The sequence below is a fragment of the Phyllostomus discolor genome, chromosome 12 (assembly GCF_004126475.2).
Source record: "Phyllostomus discolor isolate MPI-MPIP mPhyDis1 chromosome 12, mPhyDis1.pri.v3, whole genome shotgun sequence".
Taxonomy (NCBI): domain Eukaryota; kingdom Metazoa; phylum Chordata; class Mammalia; order Chiroptera; family Phyllostomidae; genus Phyllostomus; species Phyllostomus discolor.
The window spans coordinates 63405540-63430118 of record NC_040914.2 but is presented as its reverse complement, the minus strand read 5'-3'; the positions used below and the strand labels follow the sequence as shown (position 1 = coordinate 63430118).

The 24579-nt window shown below is 47.5% G+C and overlaps 1 protein-coding gene across 1 annotated transcript in view; it reads right to left on the bottom strand.

Moving 5' to 3' along the window:
- The window catches only part of ZFHX3 (zinc finger homeobox 3), a 242686-nt gene that overhangs the window by 31680 nt on the left and 186427 nt on the right, over positions 1-24579 (bottom strand). The window contains exon 5 of the mRNA XM_036012117.1: positions 13332-13439. Within this exon, the coding sequence (XP_035868010.1) occupies positions 13332-13439 (108 nt within the window). The remainder of the gene's footprint in view (positions 1-13331; positions 13440-24579) is intronic.

The window sequence follows — 24579 nt, the reverse complement described above, 5'->3', positions numbered from 1 at the left end:
ATAGCCATCCTGGGTCACATGTAGCCCATGGGTTGGACACCCCTGAATTAAATAGCTTAACATTTAAATTCGACTTGTCTGTGCCTGATATTTGGATCCATACTGTGTAAAAACATCAGGTGGTATTTTTTACTTTGCTGGTTAAAGCAATTTTTCTCATTTTGGCAGCTATGTCATTCGAAAGTATGTGTTAAATCCCAATGAATCTTCCACAGACAACATGCTGGGCTCCTGGCACTTCAAAGGGGATAAAAATGTGGCAAGGAACCACGTGAGTGCATGCACTATAGATTACATACTCCATAAAGCCAGGCAAGTGGTATTTGTGACAGTGGAATGCTGGGTCAAACCCCTACCAGAACCCGACAGGACGTGAGCTGTGGATTCCTTGCCACTCACACTTGACACGGAGTGAAAAAGCACTTGCTCAACTTGTTAGGAGTTAGGGTTGCCTTATCCAATGCACTGATGGGCACAGAAGGGACGGGCCCGTCCTTGCCATGGAGTACAGAAAACTCCAGGTTGGCTTTCTGGGCTGAGAGCCACTGTTTCCCCTGAAACTACAGCTGACGAAGACGACAGGCAAACCTGCTTCGTGACTCTCCAACCTCATTCTCTTAGGTTCCTCCACGTTCTAGGAGAAAGAATTTCATTTCAAAGGGAAATACAGTAGTCAACTTATGGCTTCCTCAGGGGTGAAAAAATCGTTTCTGCACAGAAATATCAAGTTCCAGATTATCTTTTGTTTTTAACATATTTGTTTGAGAAGTGTTTAACCTCGAAAAATATTTATTTAGGATGTTACCCCTCCTCACATACTAATTAGAGGGAGTAGGGAAGGGAAGAGGGCCAATCTGAATTCATGCAAATTCTGTTTGCAATTTTCAAGAAATGGTTTCATTGTGCTCTAAGCACATAGAATAATGTGCTTACTAAACAAGCCTACTTTAAAGAATAAGGAAGAAGAGAATAATTTAGGGGTCTTAGAAAGTGGCCAAGTGTGGTAGAATCACAGCCCTGTAACTTCACCTGATAAACCACTCTTCCTAGAAGGAATTCTCATCCAGTGCAGATCTCCACTAAAAAATTAACATCTGCGTCACTGAAATCTTGGCAACAGAAAACTTCCAAGTTGTCCTCGTAATACCACTGACGGCCAGTGGACTTAATGCCAACACAGGCCTCACTTCTCATCTGTTGACCGAGTCAGTACAACTCTGAAGGCAGGTTAGACATGGGGCTACTGCTTCATGAAAAAGAAACCTGAAAATGGAAACAAAGTAGAAGTGGGAGCTTTAGGTGCCCAGTTTTTAGCTTTCCCTAATCATTAGCCAAGACATTGACTTGCCCTCCAAGAACACCACAAGCGCTGGTAGATTCAGCTTGTTTCATGGGCAGGTGTTCTCATGACTCGGCACACGGATGGTGCACTATGGGCACGGTAGGCCTCCTGCGCCAGCCTCCCTCTGGGCAGAGACCTCCCTCGGGGAGATCCCGGGGATATGCTGAGCTGCCCAAGTTGCTAGGAAATTTCTTCTGCATTTCCTCTCTTCATGGTGGAGTGGCACTTGGAGCAGGTATTCACTCAAGTGCGGAACCTCTGCCTTTCGGGGCCCCCGAGGTGAGCCCACTGAGGGCCTGGGATGCTGCCTGACATTTAATCCTTGTGGAGAGGCCAAGGGCAGCCCCCCCCCCCCCCACTTTTCAACCATCAGACTCTTAGCTAAAGCACCACTGACAGCCCCTCCATCTAAACTTCCATCTCCCAAACCAGCAACATAATGGAGGAGCCAATTAAATGATTATTAATTCATGCTACTTTCCGTAAGCCAGAGGTTCTCATCGCCTTGTGTCCGTAAACCAGCTTGCCACCTGCCCCAGAAATTTACAGCAATCTTTGATCTATCTCCATTGGCTAAGGAGGAAAAAATTCATACAACTCCATACATGATATCTGAGTTGGGACAACTACCCCAGCACACTAGACATGGAAGCTTCACTGGGTCTGAAAATGGTCCTTCAACTCATAATAATAGTGAAATGAAAGGTGCAGTATGCTCCTTCCACAGCCCGTCTCCCTCAGCTTCTCAGGGGCCTCAGACTCCTTGCGGACAGCAGAGATGCCTTGTTCTCAGAGGGTCATCTGTGGCTGGACTTTGTGATCTTCATACTGTCGTTGAAAGTGGAGCTGCTCTTGGCATTTGTTGCAGTGCCCTCCCCAAAGGCGAGGCTAGGGTTTCCTCCTGCATCTTCCGTGGAGCAACTGCACTTGATAAGTGGCCACAGTGCCGGCTAAATTCTCTTTCCCCCCCAACACAGAGGCCAGCTTTGCTGCCAACTTGGTCTTTAAACATGCAGGGTGTCCTTCTGCCTCCCATCAGGCCCTTAGAGATGTTTCAAAGAGGAATCTGGGAACTCGTGGGAAGCAGAGGCAGGCATGCGCTGTCCGCCCGGCGGGTGGTCTTCACGCCTTGGACGAAAAGCAGCAGGGGCTCCCCCTTCCCAGCACAGTGTGCAGTCCGCCTCACAGGGCAGCCAGTGAGGTGAGGAACCGTCTGTGAAGAGCAGAGTCCCATTCTCGGCACCTGCAAGCTATGCTGCGCCTGTGTATCTCTAGAAAGCATTTTGAAGTACAACCACCTACTCAAAAAGCAGAAGAATATGCCTCGCTATGTGGAGCAAGACATACGGTTCTCACCAGCTTTTCAGACATGTCTTCCTGTTTTGATTTCAAAGAAAACCAAGTTCTACTGCAGACGGCGGTAACTGGCCCTCCGGGCAGCGCCTCCCTGTTCTCCTCCTCCACGTCAAAGGTGGCTGCACAGGCCAGCGCTTTGAAAATTCAGAAGCTCTGAGGTGGCGTTGTTATTGTTTTCTGCTTTGTATTTGGAAATATTTATAGAGTCAAAGGAAGTTGTAAAAATAGTACATAGAGGTCCTGTATCCCCTTCAGCCAGGTGTTAACTTTTTAAGCAGTGTTTGGACAAAGACTTCTAGGTCTCCGACCATTGTTCACTGTGGCTCTACTTCTCTGACCAGCTGTCTCCCACTCCCAGTCCTGCCGTCCAGGGTTACAACTACCAGACCCAGGCCTTGTGCTCCTAGGCACTTCACCGTCAGCTCAACCTCTCGTACCCAGCAGGGGCTGCGGACTCTAGTTTACAGGAAAAATAGGTCTCCAGGCCTCCTGCATGTCACGGAGATCCCAGCCCTAAGATTCTCAAACTCAAGTGCAGTCAGAAATCCCCTGCAGAGTTTGTTAAAACACAGATCATGGGTCATTTCCTAGAATAGAATCTGCATTTCTAGTGAGTGCCTAGGTGGTGTCCTGGTCCAGGGACCACACTCTGAGAACCTCTGTCAGAGCCGAAGCTTTCTGTAACTGGTAGGAACCAAATCACTTAGTGGTTGGACTAGAATTAAATAAGGAGGCCTGGCAGGTATGGGCAGATCTGCCCGTCCACTTTCAAATGATTCTTGCCAACACAACATTCTTACCCCTACACTCAGGGACAAAAGCCAGACCTGCTCTCAAAGGTAGATGTTTCTCTCTCAGGCCAAATGTCCTGTAGGGAACCTGCCAAATCTAAAACAAACACAGACACGGTTCAAAGAAATCCAGAAGGAATAACCCCCACCTGTTCTCTATCCAGAATAACAACAGGCTGCCTTACTTACGGAAGTCTTGGTTTCTCCACATGTCTAAGGGGACCTCTGTGAAAAGAGGGCAAATACCTACAAGCTCTTTCCACTTTGCAGAAGGAGAAGTGCCTTTTCAGTGCTGTCTTCCCATGTCTTGGCACCTGCAGGCCATCCCAGCCTGTGCTTTAGCCTTGGGAAGGATGCAGAGATGCACACTAGCCCCTGCGGGCACTCAGCAGCTGCTTGGGAGTGGGGGGCCATGCCATGCTTGGGGCCTCTGCTCTCCAGGCAGCAGCCTCAAGGTGGAGCGGTGGGGCCATGCTGACTGGTGGCTCCAGCTGCCTGCTCTGCATCTTTGGGGAGAAAAGAGTGCTAAGCCCTACATCAGAGGCATCAATCTGTTGCACTAATTCCTTGTTGAAATATGCATAAGGCTGCTTAACTACACTGATTTGAGCTCCCAAAAAGCTGTCCCACAATTCAATTTCAAGATACCTTGCTCCCTCTGTGTCAGGTTTCTGAATGAGCCACCAGTCAAAACAGAGCCACCAGCCACCACCTCATTGAGACCAGCATTGGCTGATGGTCTCTTGAATAACTTCTAGACATTGGGCTGCCACCACAAGCCCAGCTTGTGCCAGGAGCTGGGTGCCAAAAGGGGCCAAGGCCTGACTTCTCACTTATCGAGTCAGCCTGCCCGCCTTGGGCCACTTGTCAGTTCTCCCCACACATCCACTCTTCCCCGGGCAGAGCCTGCTGAGCTGTGTGACTGTCTGCGGCTGCATTCACAGTGCGCTGTGAGCATGCTTGGCCCCGCGGGGTGGTGGGGGGTGGTGGTGGTGGTGGTGGTGCATCAGGGCCTGCATTCTCTCTCCACCCTTTGGCTTAATTACAATATTGTGACAATTGTGGACTTGGAGAACACCAGAATGGGAAGGACCTTGGAGACACTTGAACTGACAGAAGAAAAAGTCCAGAGGTGCCAGATGTAGGTCAAAAAAAGGGGCAAGGCAGGTCATTCTGGGACCAGGCCAAAGTTAATCAACAGAAGCTCGTCCAGCTCCCGTTGAATCAAACATTAATTAGGTTAGTTAGGATCTCTGAGCCTTAACACAGGGCAGGTTCCCAGAGATTGGAATGTACTCTTCTAGTTTTTTCTCCATTCTAAATCTATCTTTCTAAGAAACTTACTGAATTTTAAGAGTGAAACTGAACTTGTGAAAACAAACATAAAATCTGGGTCCAGCATGGTGACAAGGCACACAGCACTCTGAACTTAACTTCACAGTGCCCTTAACACTGCCCGTAACAAACCCCCTTTCCCAGCGGTCCACCCAGGACCTCTCTTCTCTAGTCCGGAGTGTGGGACGGTATCTGGGGAGGAAAGACATCTCAGGCCTCCCTGAGGCTGGAAAATGGGAGTGCCTCTCCACTCTCCCGGAGGTTTAATGCTACCAAAAGACAGTAAATATCTCCTCTTGGAATTGTGTGCAGTATAGAGAGCGGGAAACCCCACACTGACCCATGTTTGCATTGATGTTTCTCTCCGTCTCCACTGAGTCTATGCACAGTTTGCCCGGAGCGCCCCAGGGGCCTAGGACAAGCGATCTGTGTTGGGGGGTGGCTGTGCACTAGCGCACCTTTAGGGACACCTCAAGAACTGATGTTTTCACATGTGGTTCTCCTATGGCCAGGTTCTCTCTGTACAAAGGCATCAGTGCCCCTGGCTAACCCACAAAGCACAGGGGTTTGCAGTGTGGCCACAACTTGATTCAGATCCTGGCTGTGTGACCTCAAGCATTTTACTTGACTACACTGAGCTCTCCCTTTCCTCACCTGTCAGTGGGGAAACAGTATCTACCCACTGGGTTTCTGTGAGGCTAGCAACAGAGAGCAGGCAGATGAAGCCTACCACAGAGCCAAGCACATGGTGAAAGCCCAAACATTTGTTGCTGGGTTTCATTTTTAGAACTATCTCTGGAAAATAATATGGGCCCACGTGTGGCCATATAACCGTAGGGCGAGGGGAGAGGCCTGGTTTTAAAGACAAGCACAGACACCCTAGGTTTGCCTTTCCTCTATATCAACATGGAGTGATCCTACTAACCCGTGGGTTTTAGGTCTAAAAAGCGGAAACTAGAGTAAGTTGGACTTGACAGTGTTTGTGGTTACGCTGTTCTACTAAGTGACTGTTAATGAAACATTTAAACAGCATTAAGCACTTTCTAGGTGCTGGAGACTACAGAAATGAATGAGTGCCGGGTTGGGGAGAGATGAACAGGCAAAGCACAGAAGATGTTGAGGGCAGTGAAAACACTCTGTATGTATGACACTATAAAGATGGACACCTGTCATTATGCATTTGTCCAGACCCACAGAACGTACAATACACCGAGTGAACTTGAATGTAAACTAAGGACGTCGGGGGTTATGTGTCCATGTAGGTTCACCCTTGGTAAAAAATATACATTCTGGTGAGTGAAGATGAGCACGGGGAAGACTATGCATGTCTGGGGGCAGAGGGCAACGGGAAATCTCTATCTTCCTCTCAATGTCACTGTAAAACTAAAACTGCTCTAAAAAAAAAATAAAGTCTTCCCTTCCAAAAAAAAAAAAAAGTGAATGAATGCCACACAGCCCTGACCATAAAGAGCTGACAACTCTGTCTGACAACTAGAGAAACTGGATTTTCATGTTTTCCCCTCCAGCCGTATGATAGGAGAAAACTACTAGTATGCTGTGTGTTCTTCAGCTTACAATCCGGGGACTGTACCACTGATGCATAAGGTAAATTGGGGTTTGATCACAAATCTGACATCTGGGAGTTCCCATCTCTGAGTCCTAGTCCTCTGGCCTTCAGAATAAAGACAGCGCTGGGCCCAGGAAGCATGTGAGCACCTGAGAGAAAGTGCTCTGCTCGCCCATGAGAGAGGCATCCTGGTGTCTTTAAAAAATCATGACCATGATTCTAATAGTAAAGGTGCTTCCCCCTTCAGCACAAAAGCTAAAACTGAAACAAAGTGAGGATTAATATGGCCCCTTTGCAAGAATAATATGCAAATCTATAAGGTATTTTCCATAGTGATGAAAAATGATGTGCTCCTTAATCTACGTGTTCACAGCCTTCTATCTACACTGTGATGATAATTCTTGTGACGCTGTGGCATAGTTATGAAATTACACGTGATGCCCCTCCTCACTTTTCCGTGCATCCCCTATCTGACTTAGATATCTGCACAGAAAACATTTGCTCAGTTGCTGTGGTCCCTTATCTCTCGTATGACTTACCGTATAAATTCTCAAAGCCCAGACCTCTGCATTACTGGAATTTAGGCCAGTCCAGATATGCACCACACCCTATATCTATTTCTGCTTCCCAACATAAAAATAGTTCAAATGGTTTGTTTTCTACTGTGAGACAGAATTCTGCCTGCAGTGACTTTAAGCAGCCAAGTTATACTGAAAGTGCCCTTGGAAAAAAAAAAGATGATGGGGGTTGAGTGGGGGAGGAAAACAAGTGGACTCTGGAAAAGCTGACATAGCCACACAATTCCCATCTGTGTGCAAAAATGTAAAACCAAGACCAGTTTCCGTTGGCAAGAACAGGAACCACAAAGGGGCTGTGCAAGCCAGGCGCCCAGCATTCCCTCACACACACACCCTTCTGCAAAGGGAATTTACTTTTCGGTGAGGAGGAACAATGGAACCAAGTGCTGGAAGGACACAGAATTAGGCCAGCATGATGTCTGTAGAGGCGTGGTTGTGGCGAATGGCCTGGTTTCCAGCCAACAGCAGGGCTGGATATGGGTAGCCATGCAAAGGCACCCACAAGAGTCTCCAGGGACTTCTCCATTGAAGTCCTCACCACACAGAGCTCTGGCAACAGAGTGACAGGTCTCAGGAACAGGGCTAGGTGAGAGCATGTAGTGCTCTGGTGTCCCGCCGGGAGAGGTGGGCTTGGTGCTGTCTGACCTTCACGGAAAGAACCTCGGGGACCTATGTGGACTTGGTGAAGGCTCTTGATCCACACTATCTCAGCCAGCCACAGACCGGGGAAATCCTTCAAAGTTACCAGCCTTCCTGACTTTGGAAGTTAATATTCTCCAAGATGCTGCAGTACTGTCCACTCTGTCTAATTAAATGTTAAGGAGTTCTAGAACTGCAAGAAACCATGTAGTCCAAGCTACTATTTTACGGATTTGGAAAGTGAGGTCCAGAGACCTAAGGTCATGTGGCTAATTTTAGCAGCAGAGTCACGCCTCAAGCCCTGGGCTTCTGACCAGTAGCCCAGTGCTTTTCCTAACACACAACCCTTCCTCTCAGCATGTACCACCTTTTGACTCTATGAATTCAAATCTTTTTTAAAGTATTTCCTTAGTCCCTTCCCACTCTCTGTCACAGATTACCTTTCAGGCACTAAGTTCCTCATACAAAGGCATCCCTGTTTATACAAAGCTGCGAACACCAGGGAGAAGAGGGAGACGGCTAGTAATAGATTTCCGCCAGGATGCGCCCGACCTGCTTTTTTTCAGCCTCAGTAATTAGGCAGTGGGCCTGTAGGAATTATTCAGATGCAGCAAGAGCGGTGCACTATACATTTATGTTAAACATGTCAAAGCCGATTGAAATCATGCCTGCCAGCACCACAGTCCATAAACACACTTTTCTCCAACAGCCACCCAGACCTTGCCAGGCCGCTCAGACCTCCTCTAATAGCAATCTCCCATAGATTCAAATCAGGGACGCTCCACTGCACTAATTGCTCTGTGTAAGGTGAGCATCGTGGATTTAAAAGTATATATTAAAATAAAATCCCTCCGGGCCATTCTCCTAGAAAAACAGCACTCAAACTATGATCCTAACTAAAAATTTTACAAAAATAGAAACATGGGCATCATTTATGGGTTTCTGAAGCATTATCACGGTGTTGGTTTAAGTCGGGCTATTCCCTCCATTTTTTTTGTTTGTTTTTAAAGCACCAATACCCCCTAGTCATTTAGTCTCAAATTAGCGTAACTAGACCCAGCCTAGTGCTTTGTAGCTGGAAACCATGGTGGCTCAGGATTTAAATAACCATCTTGCTGTGATTCTTTGCCAAGAGTTCAATTTTTCCCTTAATTATTGGTGATAAAGCATCACATTAATTGTATATCACTTAATTTATAGTAATTAATGATTGATTGAACAATCACTGCATTAATTATTATTCAGTTGCTGACACTGGGGGCTCTTCAATCTAGAATGCATGCTTTCAAATCCACACTGCTGAGAGAGAACGAGGGACCATTTCCACATCTCAAAACAGAAAACCACAGAGTTAGAAGGTGGAAATGGCCGTGCATTAGGGAGGAGGCTTTGCTTCAAAGGACCTTCCTGCACCCTCTGTTGGCCCGCAATAGAGCGTTACGCTGGCCTTGAGTGGACGTGACCCTGAAGTGTTTACCCAGGGCTTGTGCACGTACTGCCACTCGCCACCATGGAGCCAAGGCTGGCTGGTGGGTGTCCCTTGTACACATTTTACAAATGAGGACTCCTAAGGCTCGAGGAAGCCAAGCCTCTTGACTAAGGTTGTTCCCTTCATGGCTCTCCAAATCTAGAGAGTTCTTCCCACTTCACCGGCCTGCGTGCACTATGAGCACACCGCTGACTAACCACGAGGCGCATTCATCTTGAGCGTTCAGTGGTGGTGCTGTTGCTGCTGCCCGTGCAGTGCCAGGAGTGTGCTGCTGCCCATGCTCTGAAGGCGGTGACAACCAGATCAACAATACAACTGACAAATGCCAGCCTTGGAAGGTGGCTCAGCATGTTGTGAGAGTGTGGGCTCCGCCCCAGGTCGGAGCAGGGCCAGCACGCAAACCGGGACCTGTCTATGCGCCTTTTGGCAACCTGCTGGGGCCCCGGCACCATTTACTTATCTGCAAAATGGCGGGGAGAGGGGGCTGGTTACTTACAGTACGTGTTTCATGGAGTCGGGGGTGAGAATCCAATGAAATAATATCTATAGTCTATATAAAGTAATGCTTCCTAACTCTTTTTCACATCATGGCACACACAGAGAATGATGGCAAATTGGTAAAACAGATGAAGTTGCAACTCACCCGGCTTCAGCAGCCCCCAGCCCCACCGGGCCAACCCAAGGGCAGTGGGGCTCAGCACACCCGCGTGCCTGTGCCCATCCAGGGCAGGCCTGCTGAGAAGGGCAGGAGCGACACACTGGGACGGCACCTGGCAGTCAGAGCGTAATGCAACCTTACTAATAACTGGGAAGCTGTACCCGTGAGGCATTCTTTCAGGGTTACTTTTGAACACCTATAGCTGTGCTCTCTGGTATGGCAGCCACTAGCCACATGTGGCTATTTAAATTTTAATAAATTAAATAAATTTTTAAAATTCTGTTTCTCGTTGGTACTAGACACACTGCAAATGTTCAACAGCCACACGTGGCTGGTGGTTGCTGTGCTACAGGTTACAGCATAGTTGCAGGACATTTCTGTCAGCACGGAAAGCTCCACAGGACAGCGCAGGTCTCTAGGAATAGTGTTCTCCTGACTGTGGGCGGTCCCGAATCCCTGGGAGCAGCGGAACTCTGCCCAGTGCCCTGCACGTGGGTAGAGACCCAGCCACTTGGGACTGAGGCTGCTGTGACTCAAACCACTATCTTGCTTGCCTTGCTGCCACTTGAGGTAAAGGACCTGCCATCTCCATAAAAGAGGCCCCAAAAGAGTTACCAAGAGAAACCACCAAGGAAACGAAGAGTTCCTTTCCAATGTGGAAATAACTAGCTAAAAATTTTTAGTAAAGAATATCCATTCCTGCACAAACCCCCAAACTACATAATCAATAGCTGAGAAAATGCCAATTATCCAGGCCCGTTTGAAATATTATTAATCTGCATCATGAGCGGCCACTAATCAACAGCACAAATTGTGAAATCACTATTTATTTATTTGCCAGGAGGAAGCACTCCCCATCACAGTTAATCAGAGAGGAACAGCTCAATTTAGGGAGTAAATGGAACAAACGCAGACATTTTTTATAAAATACTGAACATCCCAAAGAAAGCTCAGAAGAGTTGCTGGCACCCACATCGATCCCCAGATCAATCGACCAAGTTCCTTAAGAAAGCCTGTCATTACACACTCAGGCAGTATAGACAAAATTATGCTTCAGGTCAAAAGAGGATCATTTGCGGGAGTTGGGAAAGAATTTTCCCTTCTCCCTTTACTACAGCACAGTCGGCGACGTGCACCTCTGAGGTATTTATTCATTCTCTCTCTGTCCGCCTCGTCTCTGTCTCTTGGAGATAAAGATTCAGTGTGGCCCGTTGTCAGTATGAATGAAGGATAAAATGGAGTCTTATTAAAGATGTTCGTCTTTATGGTGCTCATTTGAAGTCTCCGAGGCTCAGGAACGGCCAGCATGTCCGCACGCACCGTGAAGGCATGCCCCCCCTGAATTACAAACACCTCGAATGCAACTCACCTGAACCGCCCTCGGTAAAGCTTGCCCTGAACCGGTGAAAGGGTTAGAGAGACGCGTACAAAGTGCCCCGCAGAGGGTCTGGCACCCGGCGGGAGCTTCGAGAATGGCAGTTCGGTTTTGTTGTTCCCTCAGTGTCCGTAGCACACAGAATGCAGGAAACACACGCACCAAATATCATTTGAACGATCCCACTAAATCCTTATATATTGTTCCCTCTCAGCTTCTCAAAATTCCCAGAAGCCACATGCTGCCTGGCAGCGCTTACATTCCTACGGGAGAAGTTGAGGAGGAACTGCTACTATTGTAGTTTTCCTAATCTTACTTAACCATTAAAAACAACAATAACGACGACAACAAAACCTTCCTAATTAGAGCTTACTATATGCCAGGCACCGCTCTAAGATTCTCATATTCAAATAATCCACACAGCTATCCCGTGGAAGCAGGTACAATTTTTAACCCTCGTCTCCTGAGGAAACCGAGGCATGGAGAGGGAAGGGTGCCCTGGGCAAGCTCACATGGCTAGCAGGTAGCAGAGGCAGGATCAGAAACTGGGCACCCAAATCATGAAAACGAAGGACAGACAGTCTGAAAGGTCACTCTGTCTTTCAACTGTGTTTGTGAAATCCTCTTCCCTGCTCTGGGCAGAGAGTTTTAACTGCTGTTCGTTGGCCAAGTTTATTTAGATCGCACCTTAATAGTAGAGCAAAAACTGGGGTCTTGGTCCTTGAAAAACAACCCAGGATGACAGGACGATCCCTCCCCCACACTCAAGGCCTCTGAGCACAGATGTCCACACCCTACTTTCTGGTCCTACCTTGAGCATCTTCCCAGGGTGCTGGTGCTTGGCCCTACCCCTCAGCGTTATCTTGAGCTCAGGCCCTGGACACCCTGGAGCCCCGTGGCAAGGGGACAACAGGCAGCGTGGGCAGTGAAAGCCGCCTTGTGCACCATCCGTTCACCCAGCTGGAGTGACGCCCGTCTCCGCCCCCCAGGAAACACGGACGGCGGCACGTCACCTGCTCTGCCCGTCCCTCCCAATATTGGGGAGCTGTTATCTGCCTCTTGAATTTCTCTTTTCCAGGCTGAATAGCCCCAATTCTTCAGCCTCTTCTCAGAGGCAATATTTCTCAGCCTTCAGTCATTTTCATTGCTCTCCTCTGGCCTCTCTCCAAGATTCTGTATCTTGTTTAAATAGTGAAGGCCAACACTGAACATGATTTAAGAACAGTCATGCCTGGAAAAGTAACAAAGGCCCAACCAATACAGATTCCAGAAGGTAAATATTTTCTCAAAAAAAAATCAGAGTATTACAATATTAATAATGGAAGGCAGTAAGAATTAGGTTGACCAAATACAATAATTTCTGCTGCTTGTCATATCATTTCCTCTAGTTATTGTGGTTTCTGGGAGACTTATCTGTCCTGATAAGTCTTCTCAGAAACAATTTTGCTCCTCCTCAAAAAAAAAAACCCTAAGCTTTCCTTCTTGGTCTCATTTCTTCTTTCCCTCAATACAGAAATCTGATCATCATGAGAGACGGCCAGTCCCCTTCTCTCAACACAAGCTTTTCCAGAAATAGCACTTCCTTTCCTGACTTCTTCAATTTCTTCTGCTTTTGGAAAGACAGCCTCTTGCCGGGCTGCACTGCCTGCCTCCCCTTTGGGAACTTTCGGGGTGTGGGTGCTCACCCTGGGGATGGCGTAAGGCACACAGAATATGCAGAGCCTGCCCAGGCCCCCAAATGCAGGACAAAGCCCACCCTTCACCACAGGCTCCTTAGGAGACTCAGGGGGGACCCTGATCAAGTTCCATGTGGCAAAACCGTCTGCTGGGCCTGGGAGTAGCTGCGACAGAGGCCTGGACCTTAAACGAAGGGAGAACCACATCCAGGGCAAATGACAGGGAGGAGCTGCTGAAGAAATGCGACCTCAGAAACGTGGAAGCTCCCAGCAGAGCCAGACACCTGCATGCTCAATAAGCAAGGTGGTTTGGGGGCAAGTAAAAAAAAAAACACTTTAAAAATTCTTTAACAGGATAGAAGGAGAATGAAGGTGACTACTCAAAAAAGCAAAAACAAACTTCTCCAACATGCACAGAGCCAACGGTTCTCCTGGCAGGTTTACAGTATCCCTGTTCCCCGGCCTGTCAGCCTTGCTTCTCCGGGGCAGGGACATCAGGGGCTCCAGGGCAGCCACGCACACTACCTGTCCACTTGCCCTGGTCCTTCTCGCCTCCACCCTCTTGGTCTTTAGCGAGCTCCTCTGGGTCAGCAGCTGCTTCACTGGGCCCTTCAACATCTTCAATGGCTTCCTCTGAAATAGAAAAACAAAACACCAATGATTAAGAGCAGACAGAAGATGAAGAACTCTGGGCTCCTACACCAAAGAATTACCAACCACAGAACACAGACACCAGTGACTGTCACTCCTCTCTACCCAGCGGCCCCTGCAAGGCTGCCTGCACTACAGCCACACCGAGGTCTGGGTGTAAGCAGTAGGGACTGTCCCCCACCCCCGTTCACTGGAACAAGACTGACTTGCTCTAGATGTGTGGACATCAGGTATATTCCAGATGGATTCTGAACGCCTCATTTGAGCTTTTCTTACTGAAAAGCCAACCCTGCTGAAGAAGTAACTCCATCCAAATTCCTGAAGTTGCATGCAAGTCTTTCACACTCGAGAAAGCAAAATTTCACACTTGAAAGTACGAAAAAGGAGCTTCTTGTCTAGCTCCAACCCAGTGCATCCTGGCATTGAACTAAACTAGACTCAGTCGTGGGCCCCCCATAGTCCTCAAAGTGCCTGTGCGTGTGCCAGACCGTGGCAGGAGGGGTTTTCTTATTTTGTCTTGTTTTGTTTAAGTCATTTTTTTTAATACTCTGAAGAGTCATAAAATATCAGTGATATGATTTCATCAGTGTGAGGAGTTCTAGAAAATGTGGGCATACCAGGTGTCAGTGGCAAGAAGGAGAAGAAACTGTAGTAAAATCATATACTTTTCTTTTGAAGTCACTCCCTTCTTCACCCACCACTGGTTTAAAACTAAGCAAGAAAATTTTCTCCAGCTCAACACATAATGCTTTAGTGAAGGTAGAAGAACGGTCATTTCCAACCATGAAATAAAATGCCACTTGCCCAAGTGAGGAAGAAGAGGGTGACCCAGATGTTAGGGTCCAATCCAGGCTGGTGGATTTGGGGTTCTTCCCAGTACCTCCTTGGGTCCCTCCAACTGCAACTCTACTTTTCAACATTTTAAGGTGCGATACCCTCCAACCCTTCAGAAAAAAGCTTCTATATTTTATCTCACAACAGAAGTAAAAGGAGTTCAGAGTATCTTGGCCTCAGAGGGGTTATACAAACACTTGAGGAAAAAAGTATCTATTTAGAGTCAGATTTTCCTAATTCTTCCTGAAGGACAATGGAAGTCCAAGGACTAAAAATTGACCTAGGGGCCAGGGAACATTCTTCCTTCATTATCACCAGCAGGGGATTTATGAGGTGGTCACGGGCAACCCGAACAAAGTAAGATACTGCTTGTTTCCACCTCCAACTAAGGGGACTCTGCACATAATTTCAACATCTCCTTTTTGCCTCGCTGTGTGGTAAGTTAACATCATCTCCCCCACTCACCCTTAGTTCAAACAGAGAAAAATAAGGCAACCGTGTTTTGAAGCTAATCAGATATACAGAGCCAGAGTGACATTATATTTCACTTAGTAGAGAAAAATATATACATATAGCAATAACAAGCAAGTTACACAGTGTGATATATTTACCATCTTAATTATCTTCAGGCACAATGTTCAATGCATATTTTTAGGTATTTGATAAAATTGCTCAACACTATAATTATAAAATCCATCTTTGAACACTGATACCAGCATTCAGTCGATAGTATTACAATGGGTCTATCCAAAATACATAGGGTCTTTTAAAATATACTCATTTGCCCCAATACTTGCTGTATACAAAATATCTGTGGCACTGATACATTAATCAAATCTGGTTTGCAAAGAGATGGCTCAATGGCCTCTCCTCTACAGTACACACACACACACACACACACACACACAATCACAGGGACAGACACACAGAGAGGCTGACACCAACAAAATGCAGAGCACCCTAACATGGTGATGCATAGCACCGCTCCTGCCCAGTATGTGGGCCACAGCCATTGCACAGAGTTAAGAACTCCTGTTTGGAAAGGCCCAAAGAACTGGGGTCAGCGGCAGAGTGACCATATGGATTCAGGAGACAGAGACTCTGGAGAATAAGCACATCCCTGATGCAGTGAGCCAGGAAGCCCCATGGGGCTTTGCGAGTATTCCTGGAGCCCTCATTCTGTGAGCCTACTTGTCTTCTTTCCTCCTGCCCTACTGTAAGCAGAAAAGGGAAGGCAGCTGAGTTTCAATGAGAGAACAGACAACAGAGGTTAATTTAGGAACTTACTTTTCTTCCCCCTACCTCCTTTTCAATTTTAGAATCAAGTCTTTTTGAGTTCCTAAATTTATTACTAATATTTGTGGCTCACTCAACTAAAAGACTGTTACATGCTTGGTAGAAGAAGATATGATTAAGAAACTCCTGGACAATCCAGCGAGGGAGCCCAGTCCTCAACCCCAGCTAAAAAGTCAAGTCTCATTCAGCCAAGCAGGCGCTTGCCTGCAGTTCCACATGTGACCTACAGGTGTCGCCCTCTGCATGGCCAGCCCTAGAAGGGCAGCTAGCTGCAGGAGGCACACTGTCTGGGCTGCCTAACCTGAGCATGTGGAAGTAATATACGTCTTCAAGTGAACTGTCTGGTCCTGGGGAAATAAAATAGGACATTCATAAGAAGTTACACCATCTGTCTTTATACCATCATCATCAACAGCAAGAAGAAAAATAGCTTTTTAAAATGGATGAAAGCCCAGGCTGTCAGTAACCAGAAAACTGTGAGCTTTGAATACCAATAAAGGGAGAGAAATGATTAAAAAACAGAGATGCAAACTATGAATTCGTCTGGACAGCTCAGGCCCACAATGCTTTGCAGGCAGTGTACGTTTTACTGGTCCCAAAAGCCTAAAGCAATGCCACTCACTAAGACCCAGGCCTCAGGCACCCATGGGAAGGGCCTGATCTCCCTTGCACTGGAGACATGTGGGAACCGGGAATGCGATGCCCTCCAGCTCCAACACAGAGAGCTGCGGCTGCGCTCAGCTCCTGGAGCTGGCTAGCCAGCCCTCATTCCTTTCAGGAATGCGTATTTGATACCCATGTGCTGGTAAGACACAGAAACGAGAGAGGTTTTCCCCCATAGATCACAGACTGCATTTCCCCCCGTGAAGTCAGTGGCAACTGGCCAGGGTCATGACAGAAGTCAGTTTTTTTCCTATAATATCAGCTACTGACAGATGGTGGGAACAAGTAAAGACTTGATGGACCGACAGTCTGGGTTCATCTGGAAAATCCTGTCTTTCCCTCAGAAGACAGTTGCTTTCCTTCACCAAGACACACAAGTCGCCGTGTCATTTTTATGCTGAAATAGACAAGTCAAAACCATCTTCTCCCTAAAGAGTTTGATGATATTTCCAAACACAACCAGAACGCACCAGGAATGCTTTCTCAAGGGCCGAGCCAGGACCTGGGAGAGAAGGTCATCGCTGCTCCCTCTGTCCTGCCTGTGCTTGGCAGGAGGTAGCAGGCCCGGTGTATTCCACACAGAAGGTCTGTTGTTTCAAAGACTACAGAGGAGATTCCTTTAACCCCCTCCCCCGCAGCGGTCTACTGCGATAGGATACACCCCGCAGGAGCCCTCAAACTAGGGCACCCCTCCTGTTTGGGTATACTTTTATGTTGAGTGACTGGACAAATAGAAACCTTGAATAACTGTGAGGTCTTCCGGTGTCCCTTCTTTCTGCCTTTAACTTACACGTAAAACTGGCTGAAGGCCTTTAAAAAAAAATCTGTTTCCATCCCCACCTTCTTTTCACAACCGCTTCTCCCAGACAGTGCTCATGCCAAACGCAGCCTGACCACATCTCTTTCGTCTCCCGGTTCAGGGCAGAGCCCTCAGATGTAAGAATTTCAGCAGATAAATGCATTCTAAAAGGTAAGGGTTGCTACGGCAGCTAAGGTTTTTGGGGTGATGATACCACAGGTCCAGAAGATATCCCTTCACTCAAGGTGGTTTTGCTAATTACAAATGCAAACTGTTCTGTTTACAACCTCATGTGTGTTGGTGAAGGTGCCTGCGAGATTTCCAGATCTGCGGTGAGGTCTGCCCCCAAAGCAGATGGGTGTGCTAACTGGCGACCCCATGGAGAGTTGCAACAATTTTTTGAGCAACCTGGAAATTGGTTTGTGGAAGAAGCACCAGGCAGAGGCAAAAACAGAGGTGGCATCATCGGTATAGTCAGCACTCCCACCACCACGCACACTCCCTGAACGTGTTACCCAAGAAAACTTGCCAGCTGCTAAAAAACGATGCCGTTCGTCAGATAACTGGGGCCGAGTGCCATGTCCTTTGGGGGTATTTACAAATTGCTTACAGACTTGAAGGAAGGGGAGTCAATCAATGACAAATCAATGACTAGTCCCTCTGTTCCTAACTCTTAACAGGATAATGTAGATTAATTCAAACCTTCCCCCAAACCTGACAAAGCCCCCTTAATGCCTGGATGTGAAAGAAATTTGGAAATTCTTCTATCAGAGTGTCTGTACCCAAAGCTCTCAGGCAATCGAGTTACTTAAATAATATACCAATCTGGATCCCTGAAGAATGAAATTGTTCTTTCCTTTTTCTTTGGGGGGAACAATGTTGGAGGGTGGGGTTGAAATAAAGTGCGTTTGCCTGTCGGCAGGCTCAAGAGCTGAGAAACATTAGCTGTCATGAACCACAATCAAATCAGGTTTGAAATATTTAGCAGTGGCTCGGAAAATGCGGTGGTGCAGCTCTGACAGGCGAGATGTGCGCAGACACCCACTTTCCATTATAATGGAAATATCAGGCCTGTTCTGAATATGTATAACCCAGAAAAATGTATTGATTTTTCATTCCGCATTAAAAAAAATGCAATAGCCTGCAGCTGTCAAAAGCCTTTTGTTAAAAGCTCATCTTTCCTGGAATGAGGTTTACCAGAAACAAGTTTTAATTGTATATAGGACCTCTTCTTTGAAAAACAAAATAACCAATCTGCTTACTTTGAAGATAGGGTTAAAGCTTTTCCTTTCTCCATTTTCAACCTAATTAACCAAGGACAACCAGCAAAGCAGGCGGGAAAGACTGGCCCAGGCTGACCAGCAGGAGTGACACAGAGGGTAGCGGCCACTTTGTGGGGATCTCTGTGGTGGGCAGCAGAACGGACACCACGGCTGGGTCTCTCCCCTCTCAAGCCCGTAACTTCTGCACAGCTGCTGGACTCCGTGGCTCCGGACTCACGGAACGACACCATGGCCAACCAGGGGTCTTCCTGTAGCGCAGGCTGGCACACACGGGGGCGAAAACTCCGGCGTGCCCAGTCCTCTTGGACGTCCTTTTGTTATCTTGTAGGAAACCTTTAATGGCTGTGCATATTCTACGGAATATACATGCTTCATTTTGGAAGTACAGGTCAAATCAAAACCACAATATAAAAGATGGCTGCTGAGCTCTAGACCACTTATCTTGAGTAAGATCCCATGCATTAAAATTCTGCGACCATAGAAACTTGTGACAGGATGTGATCTGCAATGCTGACCGACAGACAGCTCTGTTGCTCCCGGTTCCCCACCCCCGGTCTTGTCTTTGCTCTCCAAGCCAGGGAGGAAGAAGAGGTGGATGGTGGTGATGCTTGTGGCTGTCCCCATGGGGGTGGGCCACTATGCCATTCTTCCTCCATGTGCCCTGGGCACAGTGACACCCAGATTCGGGGTGCAACAATCTGCTCTGCACACTTCCTCAAATGTATACGCCGTTTTATTCCACGGGGTCTTTTCAGCCCTGACAATGTGGCTGGAAACTGCCTGAGAGGTAGCTTCAGACTATTAGGTTTTCCAGGTGAGTAACACCCAGCCTCAGAAATTTTCCCTTAAATCAAGACAGTTCCGCTTACCTCAAATGCAAACTGTTCTCCTAACACACCTTACACTTAGCATGTTGGAAAAGGTGACTGTGTGTTCGCATGCATGCACATGGTATTAAGGACTTACAAATTTATCTGGAAGTTCTCTGTGGGTAATCATCTCAATATTATTTTTAATTGCTGGCAAACTCTGTCCATTCTGTTTTCTACATCTTATTAAGTTATAGAGTAATTGAGGGCAGTGCCAAATCACAAGACGAAGAGCCAGGATCCAAATCCATGCTGGTAGCAGACACTCTGAGATACAACTATCATAGTCCAGGCAGGAAAGCGTAACAGGGTAAAGGATGAGGGTGGGGGTGTAGCAGTGGAACAGGCAGGGGCTCCAAGCCTGGAGCCCTCATTTATTCATCAGAAATGTAATCTTTTTCCACCTTCTCAGGATAAGATGCCACCTCTTCTCCAGCGGGGACACCAGAGGTCTGGTGCACTAGCAGAGCCCAAGGCATTTGGTGGAAGTAGGCTCGCCCGTGGAAGATGGGAAGACTGGCCCCCCACCCTCCCGCTTGCCCAGGCCTCTCTCAAATCCCTCGCTTGCTGGGACCCCTGGCCCTGGGTCTAAGGGACAGGCTACAGGAAAGGCAGAGGTAGGTTCCCCCCTCCTCTTTGGCATTTTCCATTTTCTCACCCATCTAAGTGCTCTGCCAGGTGGGGCCATCCTGCAGGGGACCCTCCCCTACCAGCCGGCCTGACCAGTCAGGGGTCCGCTGGGTGTTCCATAGGGGATTTTCCCATCCCAGTGGCTCTTCGTAAAAAAAAAAAATGTGGTCAAGCCACTCAACAGTTGTTTTAAACGGAACTGCCTTCTCAAAGATGATGTTTATAAAAACGGGTTTCAGTCCGAGAGATAAGGGGGGTAAGCAGGACAGGAAGTTGAGGATGCGTCAGAGATCAGACACTCCCTTCCTCCAATGGCGAGTTCTTTTCACCTGGATGCTTTAAGTGATCATTTTACCACCATGAATTCCTTTTACCACTAGGTGTTCATTTACCAAATACACCTGGGGAAGTGGCGCCTGGAGTTTCTGGACAGGGCCTGAAAGGCGGTGGAAGCTTGCCAACTTCCCACGGGGGCTGCCGGGCAAGGCTCTGCAGGCAAACCAGACGCTGAAGGAATCTGGCCTCCTGGCTGCCCCACCCCCACCCTCTTTTCCATCCCCCACCCCACCCACCCTTGCTTTGGCACTGGGCTCAAGGAATCAACACTCTGAAGGCGACTCCGGGTATTATTAAAATGACTAATTGGAGAATAGAGACCATTTATGCTTTTGTATATTTGAAGATCTTGCCACTGTTTATAGAAACAAGAAAAATGGGGACTGTGCAGCAAAAGGGAGCCTGGGAAGGCTGAGAGGGCTGCAGCCGGCGCGCTCTGCCCCTGCTGGGTAAAGCCAGGTCGCCTGGACAAAAACGTACTCCTGGGGGAGCCTCTCCATTTGCTCTTGGCTTAACTTCACCTCTAACTTGAGCAATGACAGGAGAGAGCATTTGATGGGTCCAAAGTGGCCAGGCAGCCTGTGGAGGCCTCCGGGAGAGAAGTCCCCTCTTTGAGCTGTGCTCCTGGGCGAATGGCACAGACGCCAGAGCACAAAGTGAAAAATGCTGCCGTTGTGTGGCGAGGGACGGGTCCTGCCATTTTTCCTCTCCCGGGCAAGGCCATTTGGTCATTTGAACAGTTTGTCAAACCGGAGCTAGAATTAAGGGGGTGGGTGGGGGTCAAGGGAGGGGAAAAAAGGGAGGAAATGCCTCGAGCCAGTATTGCAACAAGTTCCATTTATCTGTGTTCTTAGCAAAAGCACCTGGGTTGCCCCCTGCAGAAATGCAGAAAGGATAAAAGCAAACCCGAGGTGACAAAGCACAAGGGAACTAAATATGTCACTGACTCGCCTGGTGGCTATTCACAGGAAGATTTTTTTTTTCTCAATAACTGAAAGATGTGAGTTCCAGTTTGTAAAATACAAACCCAACCCTGAAATGGTTTCGGAATCCACGCTGAACAAGAAATCCAGCTCCGTCCCAGAACTCCGAGGTAAACTGAATTCAGCAGGGATTAGTCCCCTTGCATTTCCACAGAGCCGTGATTGTTGCTGTTACTTTCACACATGAAATGTAAAAAAAGGCAAATTCCCCGAGCATGTTTGTAGCGGAGCGTGATGTGATTGTGTTGTCATTTATGGGAAATAATCACAGGCCCATCTCTCCCCTTCCCCCCCATTTTCCAGTCCAAATAACCATGAAAAATTACACTTCAATGTCAGGGCGACGACAAAGGAGGCGCGCTCTCGGGGAGCTCAGCGGATTTGCAGGGGTTTTTCCTTTCTTTGGACAAAAACTACCTTCAATTGTACTTCATTTAAAATGTGATCTAACAAATGCATTTTGACAAGTCCCTTTCTTTTTTTCTCCTTTCTTTCAAACAGTATTTTGCACAGTTTAACCTCACACCAAACTGGAATGTTCTGGAAAGAAGAGGCATGTAAAATAGAAGGTCCTTGAAACCAAGAAGGGTGGTTTCTCCCTTCAGCCCCACCCCCCATTAAAAACAAAGTCGTGGAGGGAAATAATGACTGTAACTCAGTATGCTACTGGGAAAGGACAGGAGAGGAGGGGACAGAGTAAATGGTAGTGTCTTAACCACGGAGTATCTGACAGGCCCAGGTGGACACGCCAAGGTTAGTACAAGGAGAAGGGTCTCGGTGGAGACCCTCACAAGCTCACTCATCAGAATAAACGCTTTTGTGGAGCTGGACACATCCTCTGAAGAGTCTGGATGTGCACTCAGAACTGAGGGTCATGGCCAGGTGGGCGGCGAAGGGAAGCCGCTCCGATGGGGAACCATTTCCCTCCTCGCCCCCTTCCCCGCTAGGGAGAGGGCATTTTTCAATCGAACAGATCTGCCTGGAAGCTTTTTCACATTCCAGGTGTGAGGCCCAGGCAGTCCCTACAAACATCTGCCTTTCAGTAACACCCTGCTTGGAATAAACACTGCCAGACTTCCCCGGTCAGGGGGGAGAAGACAAGACAGATAAACACCCATGAGTGACAGAAAGACTGTAAGAAAAAAAATGAACAGTTTCCATTAAAGAAGACTGGTATCACCTTCTGAGTCAAAACTGACTTGGCTTGTCAGGAAGAAAGGCTTAATGCAAAAAAAAAAAATCTATGATATGTTTCCTAATTTATTTATTTTTAATTGGAAAATGTTGGAAACATATGGATAAAAAAAGTGGAGGCAGGCCTGTAAGTGTACTTAAGCATCTGTACACAAATGAAGGTGTGTGGGAAATGAACAGGATGTATCAGAAATGATATTAGATTATGGTGATTAGAACCTAATGGGCATAAGTGAAACCTTGTGGGCTGGTTCTTGTACCGGGAACGTCAGGGCTGATGGATGCAATCTATACGGGAATGATAGTGAGGGAAGGCAAGGTGGAGAGCAGCCGAGCAAACCCAACGTGGCACCGTTTGACACTGTTGAAGGGAATGACAGGATATTTGGAGCACAGATATGCCAAAAAGCAAATTGAGAGAAAAAAAAAAACCCTGAGCATTTTGTTTCAGGCCATTAAAACAAACAGCACACAACAGAGAAAAAGAAAACCATGACTCCAGGGGTCTGAGTCACGTGGCCACCTCAGCGAGGGCCACGAGTTCCCAGCCTGTCAGTTGCCTCGCTCTCATGCCCACAGTGTCTGAAGGGTTAAGAAAATAGCTTGACCCCTTGCAGCACAGAACGCATGCAGAATGTTAGTCTCCTCCCACCAGTGGACAGCAGAGTGAGGCGCGGACTGTAGATGAGCTGCGCTTTGCATGACCATGAGCCACTTACATGCACAGCTGGCACGACAAGCTGATTCATAAAAACAAAGCACAAACAAAGCCTTACGCTTTCCAAACCAAATCTGGGAAACAGACATCAGGCCAACTTCAGGCAACATGCACCCAGAAAAGCACTGTCTAAACTGCGCTTCATTGGCCAGACCCAAGCATGCAAATGGCCACTGCAAACGGAACAGCACTGCACGCTCCAGAATGCAAGGCTGGAAATGCATTCTGCTCTGGAGGCGGCCCAGGACAGAGTCTCACACCTCCAAGCACACTGGGAAGCCTTCAGGTGCCAATCACGCAGACAGCCTGGTGAAGAGCCTACCTTTGCCGGAAAACTTATGGTCGCACCTGAGGCATTTCAGGGTGTGCCTATCTGTGTAAAGTCAGAAACTGGGCCATTCTCCAAAACCCTCAAGTCCCCAAATGCACTTCAGTCTGAAACAACCAGGCAGCAGAAGTAACATGTTTCAGCTGTCATTTCCTAGGAAATTGCAAAGAAAGTGAAGCAGGAAGCTGAGGTGCGTCGAAAATCCAAAGGTTTATGTTGAGGAGCTTTGCTGCGTGAATGGGAGGTGAAGCAGATGGAGCTGCTGAACGGCCGTCACTTTTAGCAGGCACCTTGTGCAGCTGCTCTGCGTCCAAAGGGAGAAAGAAAATTCTTGGATCTTCTTCCTCCCTTTTAGGAACCTCCAAAGTTATGCCAGTGTTTGAATACAAAGCATCAGTATTTTTAAAAGTTGGATCCTGCCCAGTGAAATGTTCTTTTTCTGGGGTTTAACAAAATGCCGCCACCACCACCACCACCAGGACCTGCTCCTTCACAGTGATTTTAGCTACGGAAGCCCCTCCTCAAAACTCCCAGAGCCACTAACCGTATTTTAGACTCAGCTTCAGGACTGTGTGCTCCGTTCAGCTTTTCCCTCTGTAAGGTGTTTCTCAGACCTAAAAACAGGCTGATGCCCCTTAAAAACCAATACACCCCATCATAAACCCCCAAATTTATACTACGACGCATCTCAAAGTACAAAAACACATGATCGTGATCATCAAGGCAAACAACTCAATAAACAAATGAAAATAATTCTGGGTGTTAAAATCCTTCTGTGTGCATGTTGCAATTGAAGAAAGTACTAGAAACCCCAGACAGGGAAATCTTTTAAGTCAGCATCCTCTCCAGACTTCCAAAGGTAGACAAATCTCTGAGTGAATATGGACCCAAGCAGAGAGAGAATATGGAAAGGAAACCTGCAACAAGTAAAACATTTTGCTTCTCTTCGTAAAGCCAAGATTTTTAGGGAGGAAGGGGGCCAAACAAGCCTGAGTGAGAGAGAGCCAGAAGGCAGTGCGGCCAGGAAGATGAGCCCTCCCCCGTGATTACGGAGGAAAAAATGAATGATTCCTCAGGTGCCAAGCAGCACCTTTAAAGGTGAAGAGGAGAAGCAGAAAGGATTTAGACAGTGACCAGTGAGAAACTTTGAAACAAAAAAAAACACCTAGGTAAAAGTACATCTTCTAAT